The sequence below is a fragment of the Brassica napus genome, chromosome A4 (genome assembly GCF_020379485.1).
Source record: "Brassica napus cultivar Da-Ae chromosome A4, Da-Ae, whole genome shotgun sequence".
Lineage (NCBI taxonomy): Eukaryota > Viridiplantae > Streptophyta > Magnoliopsida > Brassicales > Brassicaceae > Brassica > Brassica napus.
Window position 1 is genome coordinate 2,343,028 of NC_063437.1, and position 24,273 is coordinate 2,367,300.

General features: G+C 35.5%; 4 protein-coding genes across 7 annotated transcripts; 2 read left to right on the forward strand and 2 right to left on the reverse strand.

Moving 5' to 3' along the window:
• Positions 1-2,980: 2,980 nt before the first annotated feature.
• On the reverse strand, positions 2,981-3,964 carry LOC106445332. Its single transcript, XM_013886860.3, has one exon. It carries the CDS (start codon positions 3,806-3,808, stop codon positions 3,128-3,130), a length of 681 nt encoding a protein of 226 aa, XP_013742314.2. The 5' UTR covers positions 3,809-3,964; the 3' UTR covers positions 2,981-3,127.
• Positions 3,965-4,325: 361 nt separating this feature from the next.
• On the forward strand, positions 4,326-12,143 carry LOC106449203 (40S ribosomal protein S26-2). Of its 4 annotated transcripts, none has more exons than XM_022717935.2 (5): positions 4,326-4,456; positions 4,523-4,615; positions 4,701-4,785; positions 4,868-4,999; positions 11,932-12,143. In XM_022717935.2, the coding sequence occupies exons 1-5, from the start codon at positions 4,454-4,456 to the stop codon at positions 11,952-11,954; spliced, it is 336 nt and encodes a 111-aa protein (XP_022573656.1). In that variant the 5' UTR covers positions 4,326-4,453; the 3' UTR covers positions 11,955-12,143. The 4 variants fall into 4 exon arrangements, with proteins under 4 accessions (XP_022573656.1, XP_013746457.1, XP_048633902.1 ...); XM_013891003.3 differs by lacking the exon at positions 11,932-12,143 and adding an exon at positions 5,253-5,497 and having other exon boundaries at positions 4,868-5,035; XM_048777945.1 differs by lacking the exon at positions 11,932-12,143 and adding an exon at positions 5,253-5,497 and having other exon boundaries at positions 4,868-5,001.
• A 181-nt stretch (positions 12,144-12,324) lies between these two features.
• On the reverse strand, positions 12,325-17,960 carry LOC106447920. Its single transcript, XM_013889869.2, has 3 exons — positions 13,457-17,960; positions 13,070-13,219; positions 12,325-12,958 (listed from the first exon to the last, which is right to left on the reverse strand). Exons 1-3 carry the CDS (start codon positions 14,759-14,761, stop codon positions 12,446-12,448), a joined length of 1,968 nt encoding a protein of 655 aa, XP_013745323.2. The 5' UTR covers positions 14,762-17,960; the 3' UTR covers positions 12,325-12,445.
• Positions 17,961-18,119: 159 nt separating this feature from the next.
• LOC106449202 (protein HESO1-like) lies at positions 18,120-22,416 on the forward strand. The gene is made up of 10 exons (XM_013890998.3): positions 18,120-18,650; positions 19,356-19,427; positions 19,891-20,155; positions 20,237-20,416; positions 20,508-20,600; positions 20,694-20,876; positions 20,963-21,065; positions 21,147-21,329; positions 21,405-21,760; positions 21,850-22,416. The coding sequence occupies exons 3-10, from the start codon at positions 19,910-19,912 to the stop codon at positions 22,114-22,116; spliced, it is 1,611 nt and encodes a 536-aa protein (XP_013746452.2). The 5' UTR covers positions 18,120-18,650; positions 19,356-19,427; positions 19,891-19,909; the 3' UTR covers positions 22,117-22,416.
• The last annotated feature ends 1,857 nt before the right edge of the window (positions 22,417-24,273 follow it).

Genomic DNA, 24,273 nt, shown 5'->3' on the forward strand with positions numbered 1-24,273 from the left:
GAAGTCGATGGAGCTCGGGATCTCGATCTGGGGATCAAACGCCAACGGAAGCTGCGACCTCTCGTTTTGGTGACTTGGGCTTTCGATTGAGGAGACACGCAGACTGAAAACTCCGGTGAAAGAGAGATCGATCTTCCGATCTGAGGAGATCAACTTTTCGCCATCGTGATTTCGTATTTCGATTTCTCTTGCAGAATGAGATTGACGCGAAGACACCGACAAAGACGACGATTTGATCTTCCAATCTCGAGCTGACACGTTGCCTCACGGGACGAGCCCGTAATCCCTTATTTTAGGCCCGTTCCACTCAATTTCTTTTCTTTTTGATTGGTTTATTTGACCGAGAGGGCCAAGAAAATAAAAAACATTTTCGACCCAAACTTCTTAAGGGACGGGCCTTAAGGGACCGCGATGTTGATGCCCTAAGGAACATCTCTTAGTGCTTTTACACTATTTTACTTAATTTTATTAATTAAATATTTATTTATAATCTACTAGGGTCTTCCTCAATAATCATGCCCTAAGAGTGTTCAAAGAAGGAAAAAATCCTAGTGAAGACAAATCCTTATCTGAGCACTGGCGGCCCTGGGCCTAAGCAAGCATCTGCTTCCGGTCGGTTTAATTTTACATAAATATAATTTTCAGCCATTTTGTAATCTTTGTAAGTAATTCAGATGGTTAAACTTACTAGAATTATAGTTATAGGTGGCAGGTTTGAATCCAGAAGGCAGCCTTTATTTTTGTTTTGCTTCCAACCCATATTTGCTTTGGGTTTTTCAGGCCGGGGCACATGTCTACTCAAATCGAATTTGTCTTCACCGGGTTCCATGTTTCAGAACTCTTCTGATGGAATCTTAAGAAGGAAAAAAGCTTTGTAGTCTTTCATTTCTAGTGTTTCAAAAAAAAAAGTCTTTCATCTCTAATTTCATGAACCTTCTATTACCAGTCAGATAAAGCGGAGACTTCTTGTGAGACAAGCAACAGCCTAGGGTTATAAAGAAAACGTAAAGACCAAAAAAATGTGGCTAGGCTTGGTGTGGTGATAAGTTAGTACTTCCTCCGTTTTATATTAAGTGTCGTTGTAGAGAAAAATTTTCGTTGCAAAATAAATGTTGTTTTAGCATTTCGATGCAGAATTTATTAACTTTATTTTCCAGCTTATTTTTCTATTGGTTGAAATAGGAGTAGGTGTATGGGTAATAACATTTTTATATGAAAAATATGTAAAATTAAATGATTTCTTAATTTGTGTGCAAAAGTCTCAAATGACACTTATAATGAAACAGATGGGATAATAAAGAAGCTGCATTTGATGTCACCATGTGCACGGAACTATGCGAAAACGCTTCAATTTAATGAGTCTAGTCTTTGTTGGATTATAAATCGAGGAAACATCTCAAGAAATGCTATAGTAATAGTAATAAAATAGTACTCCACACTATTTAATTTGGCTTTTCAGAGTGATCACATTATAACAGAAGAACACTAGTTTCAATGGCCAAGACAAAAAGGAACCAGACCGCGCCTTTTCTATCTCGGACTTGGGAAAGAAGAAAGTCATGAAATCGAAGTAGTATAAATATATCATCTGTACAAAAGAAGAGAAGGCACCGATGATATCTAACGTTTCTGATTTTCTAAGTCAATATCTAACATTCTTTTATTGAAAATGATACATGAAAGAAAAGCTAAAATATACAGCAAAAAAAACTCTATAAATTAATAATATTATAACAATGATATTTTATTAATTTATAGAGCTATTAATTTACAAGAAGAAAAAAATTTAGATTTTTTTTCTATTTTTAGCTATTAAATAAAATATAATTGATTTTACCGTATATACTTTAATTAAATTTCAGAAATTAGACTTTTGTATTGTTTTACTATATTATTTGGTGCATATTTTTATGTTTCGTAGATTTCAAATATGGTTTTTGATATAATTTTATTAAATATTATTAAAATATACTAAAATTTTAAGAAAAATAGAGATGAATTCATTGTGAATATACAATCAACAATATAATACTTAGTTTGTACTTATATAAAATGTATATATAAAAATATTATTAATTTATGATTTTAATGAGACAATATATTTACTAGGACATTCGAAAAAAAATTATTTTATTATTTTATCGATTTGAGTCATATTTTTAAACACCTCAATTTGAGACCGGAAAAAATTAATAATTTATAGTGTGTATTAATTTACAATTATGATATTTTTTTTTCCATTTTTTTGTTCTTATATACAAATAGTTTTACGTATCCGATCAAATTTGTTTTACTTAATATAGTATACCATTTTTTTTGGGTGGGGGGGGACAATTCAAGTATTCAACTACTAAGACACGTATACAGTTTCGAGAAATATTTTTCTCATGTTTTTTGCTGTGTAGTTATTTGATTGAAAAAGAAAACTTAGCGATAAAATGTATCAATGAGAACAAAATGTTTACATGAAACATAGAAATATTGAGGTTTGTAGTCTTAACATATTTTATACAATCAGGTAGTGTATGACTTGTAGATAGGAATCGTAGAGGGGGTATCAATTAAGAAGAGACTCACTTATCAGTATCACTCATAACAGTATAACACTAGTCAATAATATTAGCCCAAACAAAAGATCAAATATTTACCCAAACATATGAAGGGACGATCTATAGTATACATGAGCCTATTAGTATAATTCCATTATCCAAATATCCACGTTTAAGTACGGGCCCAACACTTTCGCAAGTCTTTTACTTGGCGAGAGCAGAAGCATAGCTCATCATGATCACTATATTCCACTTTATAAAAAGTATCTAATTCTCCTTACTCACATCTATGCGGAAACGATCGAGTGACTAACTGACTACATCAGCATCACCTTTGGCTACTAAAGGAGTATTAAATTGTTCTTGACCAAGACACCATAATCTATAACCTTAGAGCATGATTAATGGGGTTCTTAGAATGGAATAAAAAGTTAAGAACTGGAACCATGCTCTTAGAAGTTAACATTTACACAAATCCAATAAGGGTTTCATAATTCAAACCCAAAGAGAATTAAATAATTTACAGATCACAATGGCCTTTGACCACCATAATAAAATCACCATCACACACACTTATTTCATTGACCAGTCTGCACCAACCACGAGTTATTCAACTGCGACACAGCCGTCTCCCTAAAACTCTTCACCTTCACCAAACTAAAATGTGTACAAACCGTCCCCACACCCGACCCGACCCGGGTCGTTTTCAACAAGTAACAAACCGGTCCACTATCCGTCCCTCTTCCCTGCGCGACTATCCCCCACGCGCTCGTTGCACCTTCCCCACACGCGCCTCCATCGTAATCATCTCTCTCCGCCACTTCATCGTCAGCTAACTTCTCCACCAACACAACTCCCTCCGGCGTCCTCTCTTCTCCTCTCCCCCACCTCCCTTCCATCGCCTCCCAATCCTCCGCCGCCGGATTCGTCGCCGTCGCCGTCGTCGTCAAACCTCCGTTCCCTTCCGCGTATAAGTTCACCATCAACGACGATTCTCTCAGATTCCTCACGATCTCAACAACCGAATCTCTCAGCCACTCGTCAAGCTTCTCCCGCGACACGACGGATCCGCCGCGTTTCCGCTCGGGCTTCACCGGTGCAAAATCCGCCATCGTCATCGAGACTTTCCCGTTCTCGGTCCGATTCCGTCGATTAGTCACCGGAACCGCCACACACGAAGCTCGAGGTGTAACCGTTCGCCGATCGCAACGAACGGCACTCGCGCTTCCTCCTCCTCCTCCGCAGCATATACTCGCCATCTCCTCCAATGCAGAGAGAATCAATCGGAGAAAGAGAAAAGATCAACGACGGAGATTCGCTTCACGCTTTTGGTTTCTTGATTCTTTTATAGAATCATTCACCAATGGTTTGCTTGCTTCTCTCTTATACGTTACAGAGACTCAGCCACACGCAACCCAATGGCAACGATGGGCTAATTATTATTATAACTAATTCTTTCTCCACTTGGCTGATCCAACGGTTGTAATTCAATACATCGTACTTCCCTGGATTCTCTTCACGAAAGAGACCCAATACAGATCGATTAATAACCGTTGATTAAATTTAAACGGCTGTGATTAAAAGATGTCAATAATGGGGAAGGAGAACGTGGCGACGCGGTTAAGCTGTGTGCATGGCTTGCGCGGGCACGCGCTAGTACGGCGTTTTTATTGCGGTGAACACGTGTCATCCACGTCAGCTATTAATCTCGGCCTTTGGATGATACACGTCAGATTCCTCGCTGGACTGGGCCTTTACCAATTTAAGGCCCAAATATTTTTGTAAACCCATCATAATAAACCCTAAAGCGGCTTTCATATATTAAGATTGATTTACGGTTTTTAAATTCTGTTCGCCGCAAATAAGAGAAGCAAAACAGGCTTGAGAAGCTCTTTGCTGCAAACATGGCAAGTCTTCTTGTCTTTGATAGATTAATCGTTTAAAGCTTGTGTATTGAATTTTGTTTTATGTAGACTTTCAAGCGCAGGAACGGTGGTAGGAACAAGCACAACCGTGGTCATGTGAACCCAATCAGGTGTTCCAACTGCGGGAAATGCTGCCCCAAGGTTTGGTTCGATCTCCTCTTTTGGTCGGATGCTAAATTTGTATTGAAAGTTTGGTCTGATTCTTGTTTTCTCCTGTGTTGTGTAGGATAAGGCGATAAAGAGATTCCTCGTCAGGAACATCGTCGAGCAAGCTGCCATCAGAGATGTGCAAGAAGCTAGTGTCTACGATGGTATGTTGTTGAATGATTCTCATTTAGAGATGAGTGTGTTTTATAGATTGTTGTTGATATGTTTTTTTTTGGTGATCCGTAGGTTACACTCTACCAAAGTTGTACGCGAAGATGCAGTACTGTGTTTCATGTGCTATCCACTCTCACGTTGTGAGAGTTCGATCCAGCACTAACCGTAGAGTTCGTACCCCACCGCCTCGTTTTGCCAGACGCACAGTATTCACTGGATACTGTGTTTAGATACAAATGGGTCATTTTTAGCTCTTGATTATGGCTAGAAAGTAGAATTCTTGATAAGTTGATTAGAATGTGAAGCTCTGCACTATCTTACTGCTATAGTTGCTTCAATTTTTTCTTGAGCTTGTTTCAAAAGGTTTACATTTGTATATGCATGTATTGTTGAAGCCTCTTCTATGATAATTTTTTTTTCTTTAATTGAATGGTTTTGGAAATGATAAATTTTTCAGGAGGATGCGCCCAAGCCTGGACATCCTGGTCAGGCCCCTCGACCTGCTGGTGGTGCTCCAGCTGCTCCTCGTGCCTAAAGACTGCAACAAGCTGGCTATCCCAAACTATTTATATTCTAGTAGTCTCAGTCTTGTCTGGAGTTTGTGAAAATATTTTTGGCATTTGGTTTTGAATCTTTGAAACTCTTTATAAGTTTATTTTTGACGTTTACATTTCCTCTCAATTTGACATGTTTTATTCGATATTTGCACTGATCACCTTTGGAAATATTTTCGCACTAGTATTGATCTTATGCTATGCATGGAAATATTTTTGTTTATTTTTATAATTGCATGTGATTCATATATGTCTCTGTTCATTTTAACTCTGCTAGTATATGTCTCTGTTCATTCAAAAAAAATGTATTTGTTAATTTTCTCTTAGAATTTAATTAACGTTCCCAAGTCATTTTTGCCTTCTCCAAGACTTCATGTTCCTGCCCCTACTACCAAACTTAATCCAATTGGAAATTTCTTTGTTTATTGAACCTGAGGAACTTTATAGTATGGAAAAGAAATGAAAAGGATTGTGGACAAAGAAAGAATCTTAGGTCGTGTGCTGCTTTAAAAAGAAAAACGTTCTACGGTTTCTGTTTAGCATTTTACTAGATTTTGATCCGCGCTTTTAAAGCGTGGATTTATTTTTTATTTTTTTCTATTGACAAATATTTAGTAAATGTCATATTTTTATATATTTATGTTTTATTTTATAAAAGACTTAAACTTTTATCTTTACTTATCGTATGTCATTTTAAATGACTATTTATGCTTAAAAAATTAAACTTTATTTCTTTAATGAATTAAGTTGGTATAATTATGCTAAATTAATTTTATTTTGTGGTTAATACTTTAATAAAAAAATTATATACTTTTACTAAAGATTTATACTTTTCAATGAAAAATTTAACTTTTTATGAATGCTTAAATTATATTAAGAAAAGAAAAAAATAATAATTAAGAATAGTTAAAAAAAATTATTTGAACTTGGACACAATGGCCCAAAAGAAAAAAATGTGAGAATTGGATCTGATTTCTTAATCGGCCCAAATGGCCCAAGAGAGATCTGATGTGGGCTGGATCCGAAAAAATAGCCCAATGTAAATGTGTTGTTAATATTACTTGATTGCCCTTAATGAAACATGCAATGTTAGTAAAGAAAAGGGCAGACTAAGGTAATTTTTAAAATAGGATCCTGCTTTAATAGTATAGATTTCTTAATTCATTTTTCTTAATTTTGTAAATATGAATTGTGGCAAATTTTGATTGGTAAGATGACTTATGCGTTATTAACTTACTAGCATGCATGTTTTTTCCGTATACGCGCGGGTGTTCTTTCATTGTTTTTAATAAATTTAAAATGTTATTCTTAATCTTCATAGATAACAAAAACGTCTTCTTTTTTTAGTTCAACTTAAAAGTGTTGTAACCAGAAAAAATATTTATTTTACATATATATAAATCTGAATAATTATAAGAAAGTAATTGATGATACATGACATTTTAGTATATTTATTAGTGAAATATAGTAAAAGAAATATTGCAGTTTAGATAGTATGCTAATAATTTTTATATGTGAATATATTTAGCTGTCGACAATAAAGTAAATATATTTAGCTTAAAGTCGATCAAAGACACAAAACTTATAAAACGGTTTCTTTGTTTTATTTCTTTCTTTGCTTTCTTCTTATAATCTTGTAGAGATCATCTTACATTAGGTCTCTTTATATATAGGACTTCTTTAACTTTATCCTATTACAAGTATATCTAGGAATCTTATCTTTATCCTAAACATATAAGTTATTCTACTTATCTTTAATGAATAACTTGCTTCCTAAGTAATCTTTCTTTTGAAGCTTATCCAACATTCTCCCTTCTAAGCTTCACATCACTTTCACTTAGTTTCTGAACTCTGATCAGCTCCCTCATCTCCTTGAATTTGATCCTTGCTAGTGCCTTTGTTAATATGTCTGCACGTTGCTCTGCTCCTGGTACATGTTCCACATCAATGAGTTCTCTTTCAACACATTCTCTAATGAAATGGAACCGCTTGTGAATGTGCTTGCTACGCCTGTGGAAAACTGGATTCTTGGCTAGTGCTATAGCTGACTTGTTGTCCACGCGTATCATTGTTCTTTGAACTCTTCTTCCTGTGATCTCGCTCATTAGCTCCTGTAGCCAGATGGCCTGTTTAGCGGCTTCTGTCGCTGCCATGTATTCGGCTTCACAGGAGGATAGAGCTACCACGTCTTGTTTCTGTGAGCACCACGATATTGGTGTGTCACCGAGACAGAACAGATGCCCAGTTGTGCTTCTTCCATCGTCTGGATCAGTGTTGTGGCTGCTGTCGCTGTATCCTACAACTTCTTGAGGTCCTCCATACTTGTACTTCAGACCGAGATCGCACGAGCCTTTCAGATACCTTAGAACTTGCTTCAACGCTTTCCCATGAGACTCTCTTGGTGACTGCATAAACCTGCTTAGTATGCCGACACTAAAAGCCATGTCTGGTCTTGTATGCATCAAGTATCTTAAGCATCCTATCTTTCTTCTGTATTCGCTTGCATTAACCTCAGGTTCTTCCATTGCTTTTGAGAGATGCACGCCAAACTCCATTGGAATGTGCGTTGAGTTGCAGGCGTTCATGTCAGCTTCTTCCAGTATACGTCTTGCGTAGGCTTCTTGCTTGATCGTGATGCCTTGTGTGCTTTGCTTTACTTCTATCCCAAGGTAATAAGTTAATAACCCCAAGTCCGACATCTCAAACTTCTGAGACATTGCAGTCTTGAATTCTTTTATCTTTTGAGATGAGTTTCCTGTGACAAACAGATCATCAACATATATAGCTACTATAAGTAACTTGTCTCCTTCTCCTTTGCGATACACAGAGCTCTCTTTAGTACACTTATCAAACTTTAAGCTCTTCAGGATCTGATCCAGCTTTGTGTTCCATGCTCTAGGGGCTTGTCGTAGCCCATACAATGCTTTCTTAAGCTTGAACACTTTGTGTTCTTCTCCTTTCTTCTCAAATCCCTCAGGTTGGTTTACGTATACTTCTTCAACTAGCTCACCATGTAAAAAGGCTGTCTTAACATCTAGATGGTGGATCTCCCATCTACACGCAGCAGCCAATCCAATCAACAATCTTATTGTCTCTATCCGAGCTACTGGTGCAAAGACTTCCTCGAAGTCAATCCCTTGTTCTTGAACGTAGCCCTTTGCCACAAGTCTTGATTTGAACTTGTTGATGCTGCCGTCTGCGTTGCGCTTGATCTTAAAGATCCACTTGAGACCAATTACTTTTACTCCTTGTGGTTTCTCAACTAAAATCCAAGTCTCATTCTTAACTATAGACTCGATCTCATCCAGACATGCTACTTTCCACTTCTTGTTCTTAAGAGCTTCCTGTATACTTCCCGGTTCATCATTTAACGCAAGTAGTAGAACCTCACATTCAGCTTCAGCCAGTAGAATATAGTCTTCAAGGTAACCTGGTTTCTTGACTTGTCGAGATGAGCGTCTTACTTCTTGTATAGGTTCATGTTCATCTGCTCCAGCTTCGATGACTACGTCCTCTGTTTCCTCTGTTCCACTAGGTTGAGTTACTGCGTCTGTCACCTCCTCTTCGTTGCTTGCTCCGACGACAAAAGGGCCACTTCCATTGTCTTCTGTGCTTCCCCATGTCATATGGAACATACCAGGCTCAGTTTGGACTTGCTTACTTCCTCCCTTCCAATTCCAACGAGCCTTTTCATCAAAGACAACATCTCTACTTACAATGATTCTTTTTGAAGTAGGATTGTATAGTCTATAGGCCTTTGAACCTGGTTCAATGCCTAAATGAACCGCAGCCTCTGATCTGTCGTCAAGCTTTCTAAGCTTGCCTGAGTCTATCTTTGCATATGCAACACACCCGAATACTCTTATGTGTGATAGACTTGGCTTCTTCCCTCTTATACTTTCATAGGGAGTTTGATTCTTTAGAGCTCTGGTGGGAACTCTATTGATCAAATACGTTGCGTGACGAACAGCTTCTCCCCACAGATAGTTCGGTACACTCATTGCTTTTAGTATACTTCGAGTCATCTCCATTAATGTGCGGTTTCTTCGCTCAACCACACCATTCTGTTGAGGTGTATAAGGCGCTGTCAAATGTCTTCTTATTCCATTGTTGTTGCAGTAGCTTTGAAACTCTTGTGATGTGAATTCTCCACCTCTGTCTGTGCGTAATGTCACTATCTCTTTGTTGAAGTCCTTCTCAACTAGCTTCTTAAACATCTTAAATTTATCATATGCATCACTCTTATCTTTCAATAATATAGACCACATGTACCTTGTGCAGTCGTCAATGATGACAAAGATGTATTTGTTGAGAGATAGAGTTGATGGAGAGATTGGACCGCAAAGGTCTGCGTGTAGTAGCTCCAGTGCTTGCTTTGCTCTAAACGCCGTTGCTTTTGGGAATGATTGTCGTGTTTGCTTTCCAACCAAACAAGAGTCGCAAAGTCTTCTTTCTTCATTTATCTCTGGCAGGCCAAGAACCATTCCGTGAGTTGTCATAGCTTTCATTGTCTTGAAGCTAATGTGGCCGAGTCTTGCGTGCCATCTCCATGGTTCCTCATCTATCTTAGCGTGTAGACATGTAGCTCTGCCGACTTGCAACTTAATCTTGTATAGCCTGTTTGCGGATCTAAGCACCTTGACAATCAACCTTCCTTCAGGGTCTCTTAGTGTTAAGAAGTTGTCTCTCATACGCACATCACACCCTTGTTCTGTTGCTTGTCCTAAGCTTAGTATATTGCTCTTCAGCTCAGGAATGAAATAGATATCCGTTAGTAGCTTTTGTTCTCCTGTCTTAGCTTCAAAGAGAATTGAACCTTTTCCACTTATATCAACGAATGATCCATCTCCAAATTTTACTTTGCCTTTGATGTTCTCGTTTATCTCAGAGAAATAGGACCGTTCTCCAGTCATGTGATTAGAGGCGCCGTTATCTAGATACCAAACACCATCTTCTTTCTTGTTGGTTTCTAGTTTCTTAGGCATCACCTTCTCTTCATTGAGAAACACCAACTCATGCATATACAAAGCTGCTTCTGCAGTTTCTGTTTCAGTTTTGTTGAGTTCTTCATCATCTTTCTTTTCGGTACACACTGATGCAAAGTGTCCCTTCTTCTTGCAGTTGAAGCAAACGATCTGTGAGTAATCCCTTTTCTCCTTGCTTTTCTCATCATTGTTGCTCCTGCCACGGCCTCTTCCTCTGTTACTTCTGCCACGGCCTCTGTATTGTCCTCTTCCTCTTCCTGAATTATCTGATCCTCTTTGATCATAAGACTTATCAGTGTTTGAGTATAGAAGACTTCCTTGTTGCTCAATAGGTTCAAAACCTTTTATTCGTTCTTCATAAGCTTTGAGCCTTCCAATTATGTCTTCAAAGCTTGTTGTATCCAAATCTAACAACTGTTCCAACGAGGCTGTCATATGGATGAACTTTGATGGTAGACTATTAAGAAACTTCTTCACAACTTTAGGTCCCTCAATACTCTGTCCTAATGAGGTTGCTTTTGACGCAAGCTCCGATATCTTTCCTGAGAACGTATCGATCGAATCTGAGTCATCCATCTTCAAACGATCAAATTCATTCATCAACGTCTGAAGACGAGCTGACTTAACACGCTCTGCTCCTAGGTTTCTTGATCGTATAGCTTCCCAAATTTCTTTAGGGGAACCCAAGTCACCAACTTGTAAGATCAAGGATTCAGGTATGGACTGAAACAAGAGAGCTGTAGACAAGTCATTCTTCTCTTCTTCATCTGTTCCAGGATCTATCGTCTCCCATACCTTGTGCACACGCAGAAGCACCTTCATCCTCATTGCCCACACCGTGTAGTTCGACGTCGTCAACATCGGACATACCACAGCACCAGGTACGCCATCTTTAAACTTTACCAAAGCTTTTGAATCTGCCATTGTTTTGTATCTTTAGAACCAGTGATCTCTTTTCTAACCACAAGCTCTGATACCAAATAAAGTCGATCAAAGACACAAAACTTATAAAACGGTTTCTTTGTTTTATTTCTTTCTTTGCTTTCTTCTTATAATCTTGTAGAGATCATCTTACATTAGGTCTCTTTATATATAGGACTTCTTTAACTTTATCCTATTACAAGTATATCTAGGAATCTTATCTTTATCCTAAACATATAAGTTATTCTACTTATCTTTAATGAATAACTTGCTTCCTAAGTAATCTTTCTTTTGAAGCTTATCCAACATAGCTGATTACTTATTTTATTTTACCGAATTCAAAATGGCCTCAAGCCTATCCAGACATGCTTATATATGTTACGAGAATGATATTTATTACATAAAATACTGTTTAGAATAGTCACTTAAATATTGTACAAATTTAATATTTAAGAATTTTCAAGCATAAAATGTTTTTTAAGATTTATTGATGTTTAAAGAGAGAAAAAGAATTTATTTGTAAAGTTTTGTTTAATGCTCTTTTGAATGGTTAAAAGGTTTTGCATCTGACCTATTTGTCAAAAGGTGAGCGGTATATATGCATGTATTGTTGAAGCCTCTTTTATGATAATTTTTTTTTCTTTAATTGAATGGTTTTGGAAATGATACATTTTTCAGGAGGATGCGCCCAAGCCTTGACAACCTGGTCAAGCCCCTCGCCCTGCTGGTGGTGCTCCAGCTGCTCCTCGTGCCTAAAGACTGCAACAAGCTGGCTATCCCAACTATTTATATTCTAGTAGTCTCAGTCTTGTCTGGAGTTTGTGAAAATATTTTTGGCATTTGGGTTTGAATCTTTGAAACTCTTTATAAGTTTATTTTTGGCGTTTACATTTCCTCTCAATTTGACATGTTTTATTCGATATTTGCACTGATCACCTTTGGAAATATTTTCGCACTAGTATTGATCTTATGCTATGATATGGAAATATTTTTGTTTGACAATTTTGATTTCCTCAGTGATGCATAGAGCTAAAAGTAATTTATTTTTATAATTGCATGTGATTCAAATATGTCTCTGTTCATTTTTAACTTTGCTAGTATACAGGGGCGGATCCAGAACGATTTTTTACCGGGGGCACAATATCATTTATAACTAAATTCATTTAAATAAAATTCTTCAAAAAATCACCTTACAAATTAATCCTACGCGATTCCATTTTCTGGAATCTTTTTATCACAGCATCGTTTGTTACTTTCTCAAATAGTTCTTTCTCAACAAAACAAATAAAACAATCATTTAAAAACTGATCACTTATCCGATTCCTCAAGCTAGTCTTCACAATCTTCATCGCAGAAAAACATCTTTCAACTGTAGCAGTGGCGACAGGCAAAGTCAAAACTAGCTTTAAAATCCAATAAACCAAAGGATGTGAAAGGTGTTTCTTTGTCTCTACCATCATACATGCAAGATCTCCAAGATTCTTCAAATTAGCAAATCTTTCATCTTCGCGAATGTTATCAATATAGAGACCAAGTTGATGTTCAAGAGTCATCCGCTCCATATGACTAAAATCCTCAGGATAAAACTCAGACAACCTCATAACTTTCAAGTGATCAAACTCACGAAATGAATCACTAGGGCTCAAAGAAGCAATGCAACCAAGTAATTCAGTGTTTACCTCATCAAAGCGGTCATTAAACTCCTGAATTTGCATATCCAATACAGTGTAAAAGCATTCTACCTTGTAATGATGCAAGTTGGTTATATTGCTTCTTTTTCTTGAACTCTTGGAGTTAAACTCATCATCCATAACCATCAACTCAGTCTTGTAAGTTTTACAGAAGGAAAAAACTTTGTTGATCAGAGATTCCCATCCATTTTCCCTGAGCTTATTCAATTGTTGCTTGGTGGATTTCACAAGCGACATAGCATTCAGAATATCCAAGTCTTTCCTTTGAAGAGCCTTTGATAAACTATTTGTGATCCCAAGAATAAGCAACATTAACTGCAAGTAGAACACAAATTCAAAGGTGTAGAAGTAATTGAGAAGACCATTAGCTTGTCGTCTTTTGATAGCATCACTCCCATCTTTTTCGACATACTCAAGTACTGTAATGATAGAAGAAAACAAATCAACCAACCGCAGTAATGTTTTGTAATGAGAACCCCAACGAGTTTTACCGGGTCTTTGAAATGAAACCTCTTGGTTTAATCCCTTTCCTGTCTTCATTTCACCTTTCTTAGTTCTTTCCTCTATTCTTTTCAGATGATCTTCTCGCACCATATCTTTTCTCTTACAAAAAGCCCCAACAACATTTAACAAGACAGCAAGCTTATCAAAGAAATCCACAACCCCAAAATGCTTTTGAGCAACTACCACGACAACTAACTGGAGTTGATGAGCAAAACAATGGACATAATACGCAGAACTACATTCTCTCATAATTAAAGATCTCAAACCGTTGAATTCACCCTTCATATTACTCGCTCCATCATAACCTTGTCCTCTTAGCTTTTTCATACTCAGTCCATGTTTAGCAAACAATGAATCAACAGCACACTTTAGAGATAAAGAAGATGTCTCTTTCACATGAACTAGACCAATGAACCTTTCTTTAACTATCCCATGATTATCAACAAAGCGAAAAACCACTGCCATTTGTTCTTTGTCAGAAACATCTGCAGACTCATCCACCAACAAGCAAAATATATCATGACCAACTTCTTGAATGACAGATTCAATAACTTCTTCTGCAAAACAATGAACTATATCTGTCTGAATTTTGTGGGACACCATCTGATTGTTTTTTGGAGCATTCTCTAAAACAACTTTACTCATAAGTTCATTTTGCTCTGCTGTGTATTTCAAAAGCGCCAAAAAGTTTCCCTTGTTGACTGAATCTACTGACTCATCATGACCTCGAAATGGTAGTCCTTGTTGTAACAAAAACCTACAAGCACCAATTGAAGCATTCAATCTGATCATGTATTCATTTTTAGCCGCATCATCTTGCTTATAAAAAGCATGAACAATTGACTGCCCTGGTCTCATAAAATAATCAGCCCTTTTCAATGCACTATTGTGAAAACTGTTCACTGCTCCAACATGATCTTGTAATCTCTCAGTCTTGTTCCAGTCATCAAAGCCAGTAATCACAAATGCATCACTTCCACCTTTATTTTCAGTGTAATCTCTAAACAAGTAGCAGAACAAACAATATGCTTTGTCTTTCTTCACACTATATTCCAACCAATCACCATAGAGATCAAACCAAGATGGATTGAATCGTCTCAATTTGTTTGTAAACAATGTTTTAGGAAATTCATGACCACATGGTTGACAAGGACCTCTAATAAGATATTTGCGTATTACCTCATCTCTTTGATTTGGAGGATATTTTGATATTCTTTTCCTTTCTCCGGGATCATAAGGTAATTTCTCCAATTCATCTTCAGACATAGCTAAAGACTCAAACTTTCTTTTGGGTTTGAAATATTTTTCCATTGAAAACTTAACTGCAAAAGAAAAAAAACATTCCTCAAACAACAATTCTATAATTCCTAAATTTTCATGATTTTTTATTAACCAAGTACTCACGTTTGCTAACACAAAATTCCACAAAAAATATAATTTGTTTCTTACTTTTTATTTCCCATCCATTCTCACGTTCTAACAATAATCTTCACGTTCTAACAATAATCCTATAGTTATCAAGTCTTTATCAATTTGGAAGAAAAAAAGCCTAGCATATAATCAAATAGTTAAATCGCAAGTTCGTAACTATTGCAAATTCGTAATTTAAAATTAGACAAAAAGTAATAGTTCTTATTTAAGAAGCAACAATAATTTAATATAGAAGCTTTTTACCTGCGTTACTTTTTTGTTCGTCTGATTTAGAGTTTTTTGTGACTGGAAGCAGAAAACTTTAATTGAAAAAAATAAAAGGAAGAGAACAAAACGAAAGATAAAAGACGTATTGAACTAGGTCAACTTTTCACCATCCACTTCTTTCATTAATTTTCTTTGATTTTGAATGGGTTATGGGTTTCTTAAATTGGGCTTTATATTTTAATTTTGGGCTACAATTATGTGTTTTTGAGTAATGATTTCACGAGAAGAATCTGTAGGAATACGTTACCTTATGTGTTCACTAATAATTATACATAACTAACTATACATAATTTTTTTTTTTGAAAAAGTAGACGGGGGCACGTGACCCCATAGACTACCACATACGTCCGCCCCTGCTAGTATATGTCTCTGTTCATTCAAAAAAAATGTATTTGTTAATTTTCTCTTAGAATTTAATTAACGTTCCCAAGTCAGCACTGTGTTTGCCTTCTCCAAGACTTCATGTTCCTGCCCCTACTACCAAACTTAATCCAATTGGAAATTTCTTTGTTTATTGAACCTGAGGAACTTTAGAGTATGGAAAAGAAATGAAAAGGATTGTGGACAAAGAAAGTATCTTAGGTCGTGTGCTGCTTTAAAAATAAAAACGTTCTACGGTTTCTGTTTAGCATTTTACTTTTTAATTCATTTTTCTTAATTTTGTAAATATGAATTGTGGCAAATTTTGATTGGTAAGATGACTTATGCGTTATTAACTTACTAGCATGTTTCTTCCGTATACGCGCGGGTGTTCTTTCATTGTTTTTAATAAATTTAAAATGTTATTCTTAATCTTCATAGATAACAAAACATCTTCTTTTTTTAGTTCAACTTAAAAGTGTTGTAACTAGAAAAAATATTTATTTTACATATATATAAATCTGAATAATTATAAGAAGTAATTGATGATACATGACATTTTAGTATATTTATTAGTGAAATATAGTAAAAGAAATATTGCAGTTTAGATAGTATGCTAATAATTTTTATATGTGAATATATTTAGCTGTCGACAAAAAAGTAAATATATTTAGCTGATTACTTATTTTATTTTACCGAATTCAAAATGGCCTCAAACCTATCCAGACATGCTTATATATGTTACGAGAATGATATTTATTACATAAAATACTGTTTAGAATAGTCATTTAAAGATTGTACAAATTTAATATTTAAGAATTTTCAAGCATAAAATGTTTTTTAAGATTTATTGATGTTTAAAGAGAGAAAAAGAATTTATTGGCAAAGTTTTGTTTAATGCTCCTTTGAATGGTTAAAAGGTTTTGCATCTGACCTATTTATCAAAAGGTGAGCGGTATGTGGGTTGAGAGTCTCCCTTCTTTTCCATTCTTCTTTTGTTGTGTCGACTTTAAACTAGAATATCTCGTTTTGTTTCTTCAACATAAGCAGCGAATCTCCTTGTAATTAAGTTTGATTTTTCTGACAATCGTACCTCTTCATCTCACTTTTAATTAGTCTGCGTATTGACTTTCGATTTTAGTCGAGAGCTTTGGTTAGAGGAAGAAATTCATGGTCGCATGAAGATGTGGTAACATCGTGTAATAACCATCTTTAAAGAATAAAACGAAGACAAGGAAAAATCTTGTAACAGCCGAAAAAATTACTCAAGTAAGTGGAAGTTGGATTGATCTTTTCCCTTCTTGCGCCCATTGACTCTAAACACAAAGTCTAAAAAGCCGATGGCGAGAGGCAGTCCTCGATGATCGATAATGATCTAACCACTCGTAAAGCCGACAGCGAGAGGCAGTCCTTCTTGCGCCCATTGACTCTAAACACAAAGTCCACTTACTTGAGTAGGTTCTATTTGGGATCGGAGGAGCACAAAGCTGTTGGTGTAGATTTGCTACCTTTTGCAAACATGAACGTTTTGTAATATGTAAGATATGGTTTTGGAACATCGGCCGAGCATGTATAAATTTTGATGTGGTTGAACTTAAAGTATATATGAATAAAAAAAAAAGTTTGTGAAATGCTTGGATTCCATATGATACTAGTCCTAGTCCGGGACGAACTAACTAACGGTTTCAAACTCGGGTTGCAAAGCCTTAACTTGGATTTGCTAGGAAACATGTTCTTGGACATATGATCTTAGGATTTCGGATCTGATCTGGGAACCTCGGATCAAATGTTTGGGCCCGTGGTAGTAGTATCTTCGATCTGGTTAGAGTTCTTAGTTCGTCATGTATGTTCTTGTTTGATTGGTGCATGACAAACTAATTAACTTTTATTTATTCCTGATCGGGAGTGTTACACATCGGTTCTTCTGCAAAACAAAATTAAAAAGAATTCAAAACTGCAAAACATCAAATAATTAAATGCTGAGACATAACTTTAATGCTAAATCATTTGCTAAATAACTATAATACGAACTCGTATGCACCACCTACCAATGTATACCGGTGAATTTCTGTAAGTTTTGCTTAATCTTTTGCAAAAATTATTTTGTACACATTTTTGATCGTTTCCCTAACTTCAAAAACTATTAGATTGAAGGATAGTCTTTATCAATAGAAGAAAAATGAAAAGAATATATGATGTTGTGGCTTCCAAATCAAAAGGATAGGAGAGATGAAAACATATGTTACTTCGTGGAAGAAGTAAACAGTTTCAGTAATTTTATAAGTAATTTTTTTGTAGAAGTTATTCATTTAAAGTTGATGTAATGGAAGAGGTAGTGGGATGGCTGTGCCTGTATGTAACGGTTGAGGCTGATACAATAAGTTTGCTTTTTCTTTTTTTTTTCTGTAGTGAGGGAAGAAAAAAAAAGTATTTTGTTTCGTTTGTTTTTTTTCAGTATTTTTTTTTGAAAAATATAATATTTCGTACAGATAAAAAATTATTATCAAACATTTATATTATAATATAATATATTATACTCTAAATATATTTTACAAAACATAAAAATATAAATGGATATTTTATAAAATGAATGGTTTATAAATTTACATTGAACGCAAATTAAATCCGACGTCCGTGCGGGTCAAGATCTAGTGTGAATTATGGTTGAGAAACTTCCATTTTCGTCTCTGAGATTGCAAATGCACATGATCCCACTCATTTTATTTTAAATTTCTTTATTATTTTATGGTTTTAAAGTTTATAAATCAAGGGTTCAATTTTAAAATCATCTACTAATTTCAGATGAAATTAATAAGGAACATGGGCCACCTTTTTTCATAGCCGGGCCTGGTCCTGACGCTACTAGTGTGGAAGAAGCCTTTGTATCATATTAACAAAAAGTGTTAAGCCACGTCATCAAATTAACCTCGTACCAGCACCCACGTCATCACGCTTATGATTTGTAGGTCCCACTTTTAAACGCGTATGATCGTCTACAGCCTATACCACCTAAGAATACGATACGCATTTTTTCTTCCCTTCCATGGAAATTGTGTTTCTGTATCTTGACTCTGGAAAAAATAGGGGGTTTGCTTAATCACAGAGGTTTTCTCTGGAGTCTCGTTCAACGATGATGAAGAAGGTAATAAAATCAAATCTTCCTCTTTTTGTAGGAGGTGGTGAAGTTTAATTCTTTTTGCAATGATACAAAAATGGTAGATTGATTTAGGTCTCACACTTTTCTGAAACTTCCATATTTTCTTCTATATAATTCACCCAATTCTTATCCTCCAAACTTCTATATTTTTAATTACCGTTTCGGTTTCTCTTGATACAAAAAAAAAATTGCTATCAGTTTTATATCATTCATCGCTGCTTTGGTCTTATCGGAATATTATTTTTTCCATGTAAGGTTTTTGTGGGTTTGAATAAAGTTGGTGAAACCGTGTGTGTTTGTATTATATATATCCATAAGATCTAAAAACTCAAACGCTCGAAATTTTTGTCTCGAGGTGAATTAATATTTGCTTAATCTTAAGCATTTCCATTGGTTAGAATCATAGTTTGCCTCGAAATTGTCTTTCGCAATAGAATCGGTTTGTTTCTGAAGATTTGTGTTGTTGATTCTCGTTTTTTGTTTATTTGTGTGGGGTCTTGACTTTTGTCTTAAGCTATCTTCGTTGTCCTTTTGTTAAAGCTTAAAGATTGTACCAAAACGAAAATTTGAGATTTTCCCCCAAATTGTTTTCATGTCAAATGTCATGTAGATTACTTATAATCATAAACCCTGTTCCAAAATTTTGATTTTTAATAGTTAAAAAACATGAATTTTATATATTTGTTGCAGGTATTAAAGCATATTGAATATTCGCAGATTAGCCCCAAGAATCTCAAGACACATGGACTAAATCCGCAGCAGGTACTCTTTCGATACTTAAACCTCGATTTATATTAAAAAAGGTTTTCTGCTTTTACCGATGTGCACGAACAAAAACATGTTTGACTTTGGAAGATACGACTGAGAACTCTGAGCTCATTTTTGCCGTATAGTTAGTTAATCATCACGCAACTGACGTATCATGGTTTTCCCATTCTCTTTTTCAATTAATAGATTATTCCAGTGTTCTATTTGGATTTGAAAAGCTATATTGTCATGCTTTGTTTCGACTTTTATTCTCTTTCCTTAGCATGTATATCACTCACTCTCTTTTTGGTATTATTCACTAATTTGATCTTCTTCTTCTCGTCTAATATGTTGGGACCTAATCTCGAAGCTTAAATAATTAGACAACCATCTTCATTTCTTTTGCTTTAGTATACATTTCTTTATATAATGTGATTCTAGTAAAGTCATTTTTTTTTCTTTTGAAACTTCTTTGTAGATATCGCAGTTATACTCTAATGGGTGATAATCAAAAAAGATTGTCAGTTTCATCATCTTCGTCTCATTTATCATGCTCACCGTCGCTGACAACAGCCCAAGCTGAAGGGGGTTCACCCATGATAGCTGAGGAGTCTTGGATGATTGCAGAAGAGAGAGCTCATGAGATACTAAGCATTATCCAACCTTTCTATGTTTCAGATAGAAATAGGAATGAAATCATTGATTACGTACGAGCTCTAATCAAGAGTCATGATGGAATCGAGGTTATTGAAACCCCAATTAAATCTAACACTCTTGATTGTTTTTATGTTCTTTAATTTTCAAAGTGCAATTTGTATCTACAGGTATTTTCATTTGGTTCAGTGCCACTGAAAACATATCTCCCAGATGGAGATATTGATATGACGGTCATAACTAAGCAAGATATGGAGGATAAATTCTTTGAAAAAATGTATAATACACTTAAGAGTGAAGAAGGAAAACCTGAATTCGATGTAACTGATGTTAAGTTTATCCCTGCACAGGTTTGTTTCCTTTTGGTTTCAGCTTTGCTTTGTAACTAAGAATGCTCCAGAAAACATTATTATCGTGAACTTTTGCCCTTATGGATTGTAGGTCAAGGTCATAAAGTGCAACATCAGGAACATTGCTGTTGATATCTCCTTTAATCAAATGGCGGGTCTCTGTGCTTTATGTTTTCTGGAACAGGTACCATCACCTGTTCAAGAATAGCCTCTAGAAGTCTAGTAAACATATTTGTAGTCACTTGAGTTTCTAATATTTATTCTGATGTATTTTCAGGTTGACCAACTCTTTGGAAGAGATCATCTTTTTAAGCGTAGCATCATCTTAATTAAAGCTTGGTGCTATTATGAGAGCAGAATTCTTGGTGCCAACATGGGATTGTTCTCAACATATGCATTGTCAATACTAGTCTTGTACATCATCAACCTATTTCACTCATCATTATCTGGCCCTTTATCGGTAATTACTCTAATTTCTCTGGAGCTTTAGCATCGTCTACAATCGATATATGCAAAATATGAGATTAAAGTCATATTCGTCAACAGGTTCTCTACAAGTTCTTGGATTACTATGGTTCATTCGATTGGAGCAACTACTGTATCAGTCTCAGTGGTCCTGTGCCAATATCTCGTCTTCCAGAACTTATGGGTAAGGATGATGTTAAAAACCGCAAACACTTCTTATTTGATGTTTTGGGTTTGATTCTCTCTCTCTCTATCCCTTTTACAGCGGCTTCTCCAGAAAATAGGCAGGAGTTATTGCTTGACCAGAAGTTTGTAAGAGATTGTGTAAAGTTATATCCTGCTCCAACGAAATCTGTTGAAACAAATGGTCTTGAGTTTCCTATCAAACAGCTCAACATAGTTGATCCTCTTAAATACAGCAACAACCTCGGAAAAAGTGTTACAATAGGTACGTTATTGATAAAGTTCTATAACCATTTGTACCAGTATAAAAATGTTTATTTAAAAAAAAACATTTTGTTAGGAAATGTCAAACGAGTAAAACATGCTTTTACACTGGGAGCTCGAAAGCTCAGAGATGTTCTTTCACTACCTTGTGAAACCATTGGATGGAGACTGGAGAAGTACTTTGGCAATGCTTTGGAGAGGAATGGTAAGGGACAAAGGCAAGATGTGAAAGATCCTGTTACTGCGTTTGGTACTGGAAGGTCAGAACTATCTGATCTCAGTGGAGACTTTGAAGGTTACTATGGAAGGCTTGTGAGTTACCAAAACAACGAGTTTTATCGAAGAGCCATGAATGCTTCAACCTCAATGCAGCCTAATGGCTTTCAAAACATGGGAAAGAGGAGAGGAACAGGAACTTATATTCCTGATATGGTATGTGATTTCTAGCTTCTGAATTATTGGCTTAGAATTTTAACTTGTTGCTGCAATCTTCTAAAATTCTTGCTCACTGGTTGTTGCAGAGTCAACAGTTATACCATGCCAGGTTCAGAGGTTCGGGTGCTGGAAACTCAGCAGCTCATCATATAGGAGCCAGTAGTAGCTGCAATCTTTCTGGTGAAGTGTCTACTTCTTCTGCCAGTATCAAAGGAGAAGAATGTGTGAATTCAGAGCCTTGTCAGTCTTCACCACCAGAAAACATAGGAGATTCTATATCTTCAAGAACACTGGAAATGGAGAATGGCAAAGAAGAAGAGAGCAAAACCTCCCAAAAGTTGAAGAGTTCTTGACTTTAGTGTTGTGACAGAATCTTTGGTTGGTCTCTTGGTATACCTTCAGGATAACTATGTTGTATCTTTAATTGCATGGAAAACTCTTTTTAGGATTTAAAAGATTCATCAGGAACTTGATTACTTTCTGTTGATCAATGTTTCTTGAGAGATATCTTCTTCATTGTTGGTAAGACAGTGCATACACTAGTGGTATGTATAGATTAAAAGTTACTGAAAAATTTGATTTGCCATTTGTCTTTTGCTTGGAGTTTACTTTCTTTTGATTCTTGATCAATTTTTATACAAGATCTCTTGCCATTCTTAGACTTTTCAGAAACAAATGATCTAAACGCAGTTATATATTTAGTTAAAAAATTAACACACATGTTCTAAGTATTGTATAACCAGACCTATGAAAGTTGTAAGGGTAAAAACAGCTTTCATTGCAAAATACACAACAAGCTGTTCACAATCACACAGGGGAAATCTTTGGATTTGAATGCCTCACAAGAAGAGACTGTAGATCAGTGTGTGATATTTCCTGGGAGTGAGCTTGTAACAGTCATGCGCGTCTACTTGAGCTTCAAAAGGAGACGGACGCAATGTGGGTTACATCTTTGTGCTGCCACAAATCTCGAACCAAGACGCTAATGGTAGATTCAAGACCAACCATATCTGATGATGATGTAATGGTTGCATGATTATAATAACGTTTCCAGGGAGAAGCTACCAGTTGGTCACTAACCACACTTGTGGCACCTAAGTCAAACCGGTTGATAATCATCCTTTCCATTAGCTTGAATTTTCCTTCCTTGAACACCAAGTGGCTATGCAACCAGAAGTATTCTCAGATTCTACAATGGATATGCCGAAAATCATGTAAGCAGTTAAGCTAACAAGTATAAAAAAGATGGATGTTCACCTTGGGTTACAGCAATGACATCCTTATTGCTCAAAATCTGAAAAGTTTAAGCGGTCATGTTTCTTACATCACAACCAATCAAATGTGGATTGATGCCTGCAGGAGAACCAGGAGGTAGAGCTTAAATCAAGGATGTAAAAGAAGATCAAGACCACAATATCCAGATCTAATGCAATGTAAACGACTGTGATCAGTACTTCAACTGTAACAGGTCCAGCATATGTAGCTCAATTCTTATGCAAACCAGTAATTGTAGTCATACTTCGTAAACAACAAAAGAGAGAGAGAGAGAATAAAGCAATAAGATTATGATTTAAATAAAAACAATCCATTTCCAAGCAACTCAATGTTCATAAACTACTCAAATCTTATATTAAAGAGCAAATGAAACGCCAAGTGCCAAGAGATTTTCACCTTGTCTATGTATCGTTGATATCATCAGGTGTGCGCCGAGCCGCCAACTGCTTCCAACACCCATACAAACAGGAAAAACGTATATGAATGTTACTAGATATACTACCTTTTATACAAGATCTCTTCAATTTTAGCTTCTACGGAAACAAAATGGCCTTAAAAGCATTTCTTTATTTTGTACAAGATCTCGTTGTTCAAAAAAAAAGATACAAGATCTCTTCAATTTTAACACATGTTGTAGGTTTTGTACAACCAGGGTGAATAACAGCAGCTTTCATGTGTTATAAAATACAAAAAGTTGTACACAATCACAGTTGAAATCTTTTGATCTGAATGCGCTACAAGGGACTACACATCAGAACTTGATACTGCATGGGGAATGAGAACGTACATGTGACCGTCGTGGTAAATAAGTATAAGTCAAAAACAGAATAAATAAGAGTTTGAGCAATAAGGAGAAACTTCTCACCATAATGATTGAAGAGAGCCATCCAAGACAGCTTCCCAGGTACACCAAAACTAGGTTAAGATCCGCGCCCGTTATATATCAACTTAATTTTATGTATTATGTATTTTTACATGTTATGAAATAATAAATATATATTGAATATTTTTTTCTATTTGATAAGATATATAAATAAATTTAAATAATATTAATATACATAGTATATTTTTAATATTAATGTCTATTAAATAATATTTTCTACTCATATGTTTTTTTGATCATTTGTATCTTTTAAAGAAAAAATTTTAAATTATTGATAACAAAATTTTTATTGTGGGGTTAATAGTTTTAGTAATTTATATAAAAAAGTTTAAATTAAGTTGTCAATGTTCGT

Bases quoted from the DNA above. Each gene is read 5' to 3' on its own strand.
- LOC106447920 (XM_013889869.2), bottom strand. From the start codon at position 14,761: ATGGAAAAATATTTCAAACCCAAAAGAAAGTTTGAGTCTTTAGCTATG. The intron at 13,220-13,456 runs GTTTCATTTCAA...AGTTTATCAAAG, and splicing joins GAAAGGGATTAAACCAAGAG to GCTCTTCAAAGGAAAGACTT. The intron at 12,959-13,069 runs GTTATGGATGAT...ATGCAAATTCAG, and splicing joins CTTACAAGACTGAGTTGATG to GAGTTTAATGACCGCTTTGA.
- LOC106449202 (XM_013890998.3), top strand. From the start codon at position 19,910: ATGGGTGATAATCAAAAAAGATTGTCAGTTTCATCATCTTCGTCTCAT. The intron at 21,066-21,146 runs GTAAGGATGATG...TCCCTTTTACAG, and splicing joins TCGTCTTCCAGAACTTATGG to CGGCTTCTCCAGAAAATAGG. The intron at 21,761-21,849 runs GTATGTGATTTC...TGGTTGTTGCAG, and splicing joins GAACTTATATTCCTGATATG to AGTCAACAGTTATACCATGC.
- LOC106449203 (XM_048777945.1), top strand. The intron at 4,786-4,867 runs GTATGTTGTTGA...GGTGATCCGTAG, and splicing joins AGAAGCTAGTGTCTACGATG to GTTACACTCTACCAAAGTTG. The intron at 5,002-5,252 runs GTATTCACTGGA...TAAATTTTTCAG, and splicing joins CTCGTTTTGCCAGACGCACA to GAGGATGCGCCCAAGCCTGG.
- LOC106445332 (XM_013886860.3), bottom strand. From the start codon at position 3,808: ATGGCGAGTATATGCTGCGGAGGAGGAGGAGGAAGCGCGAGTGCCGTT.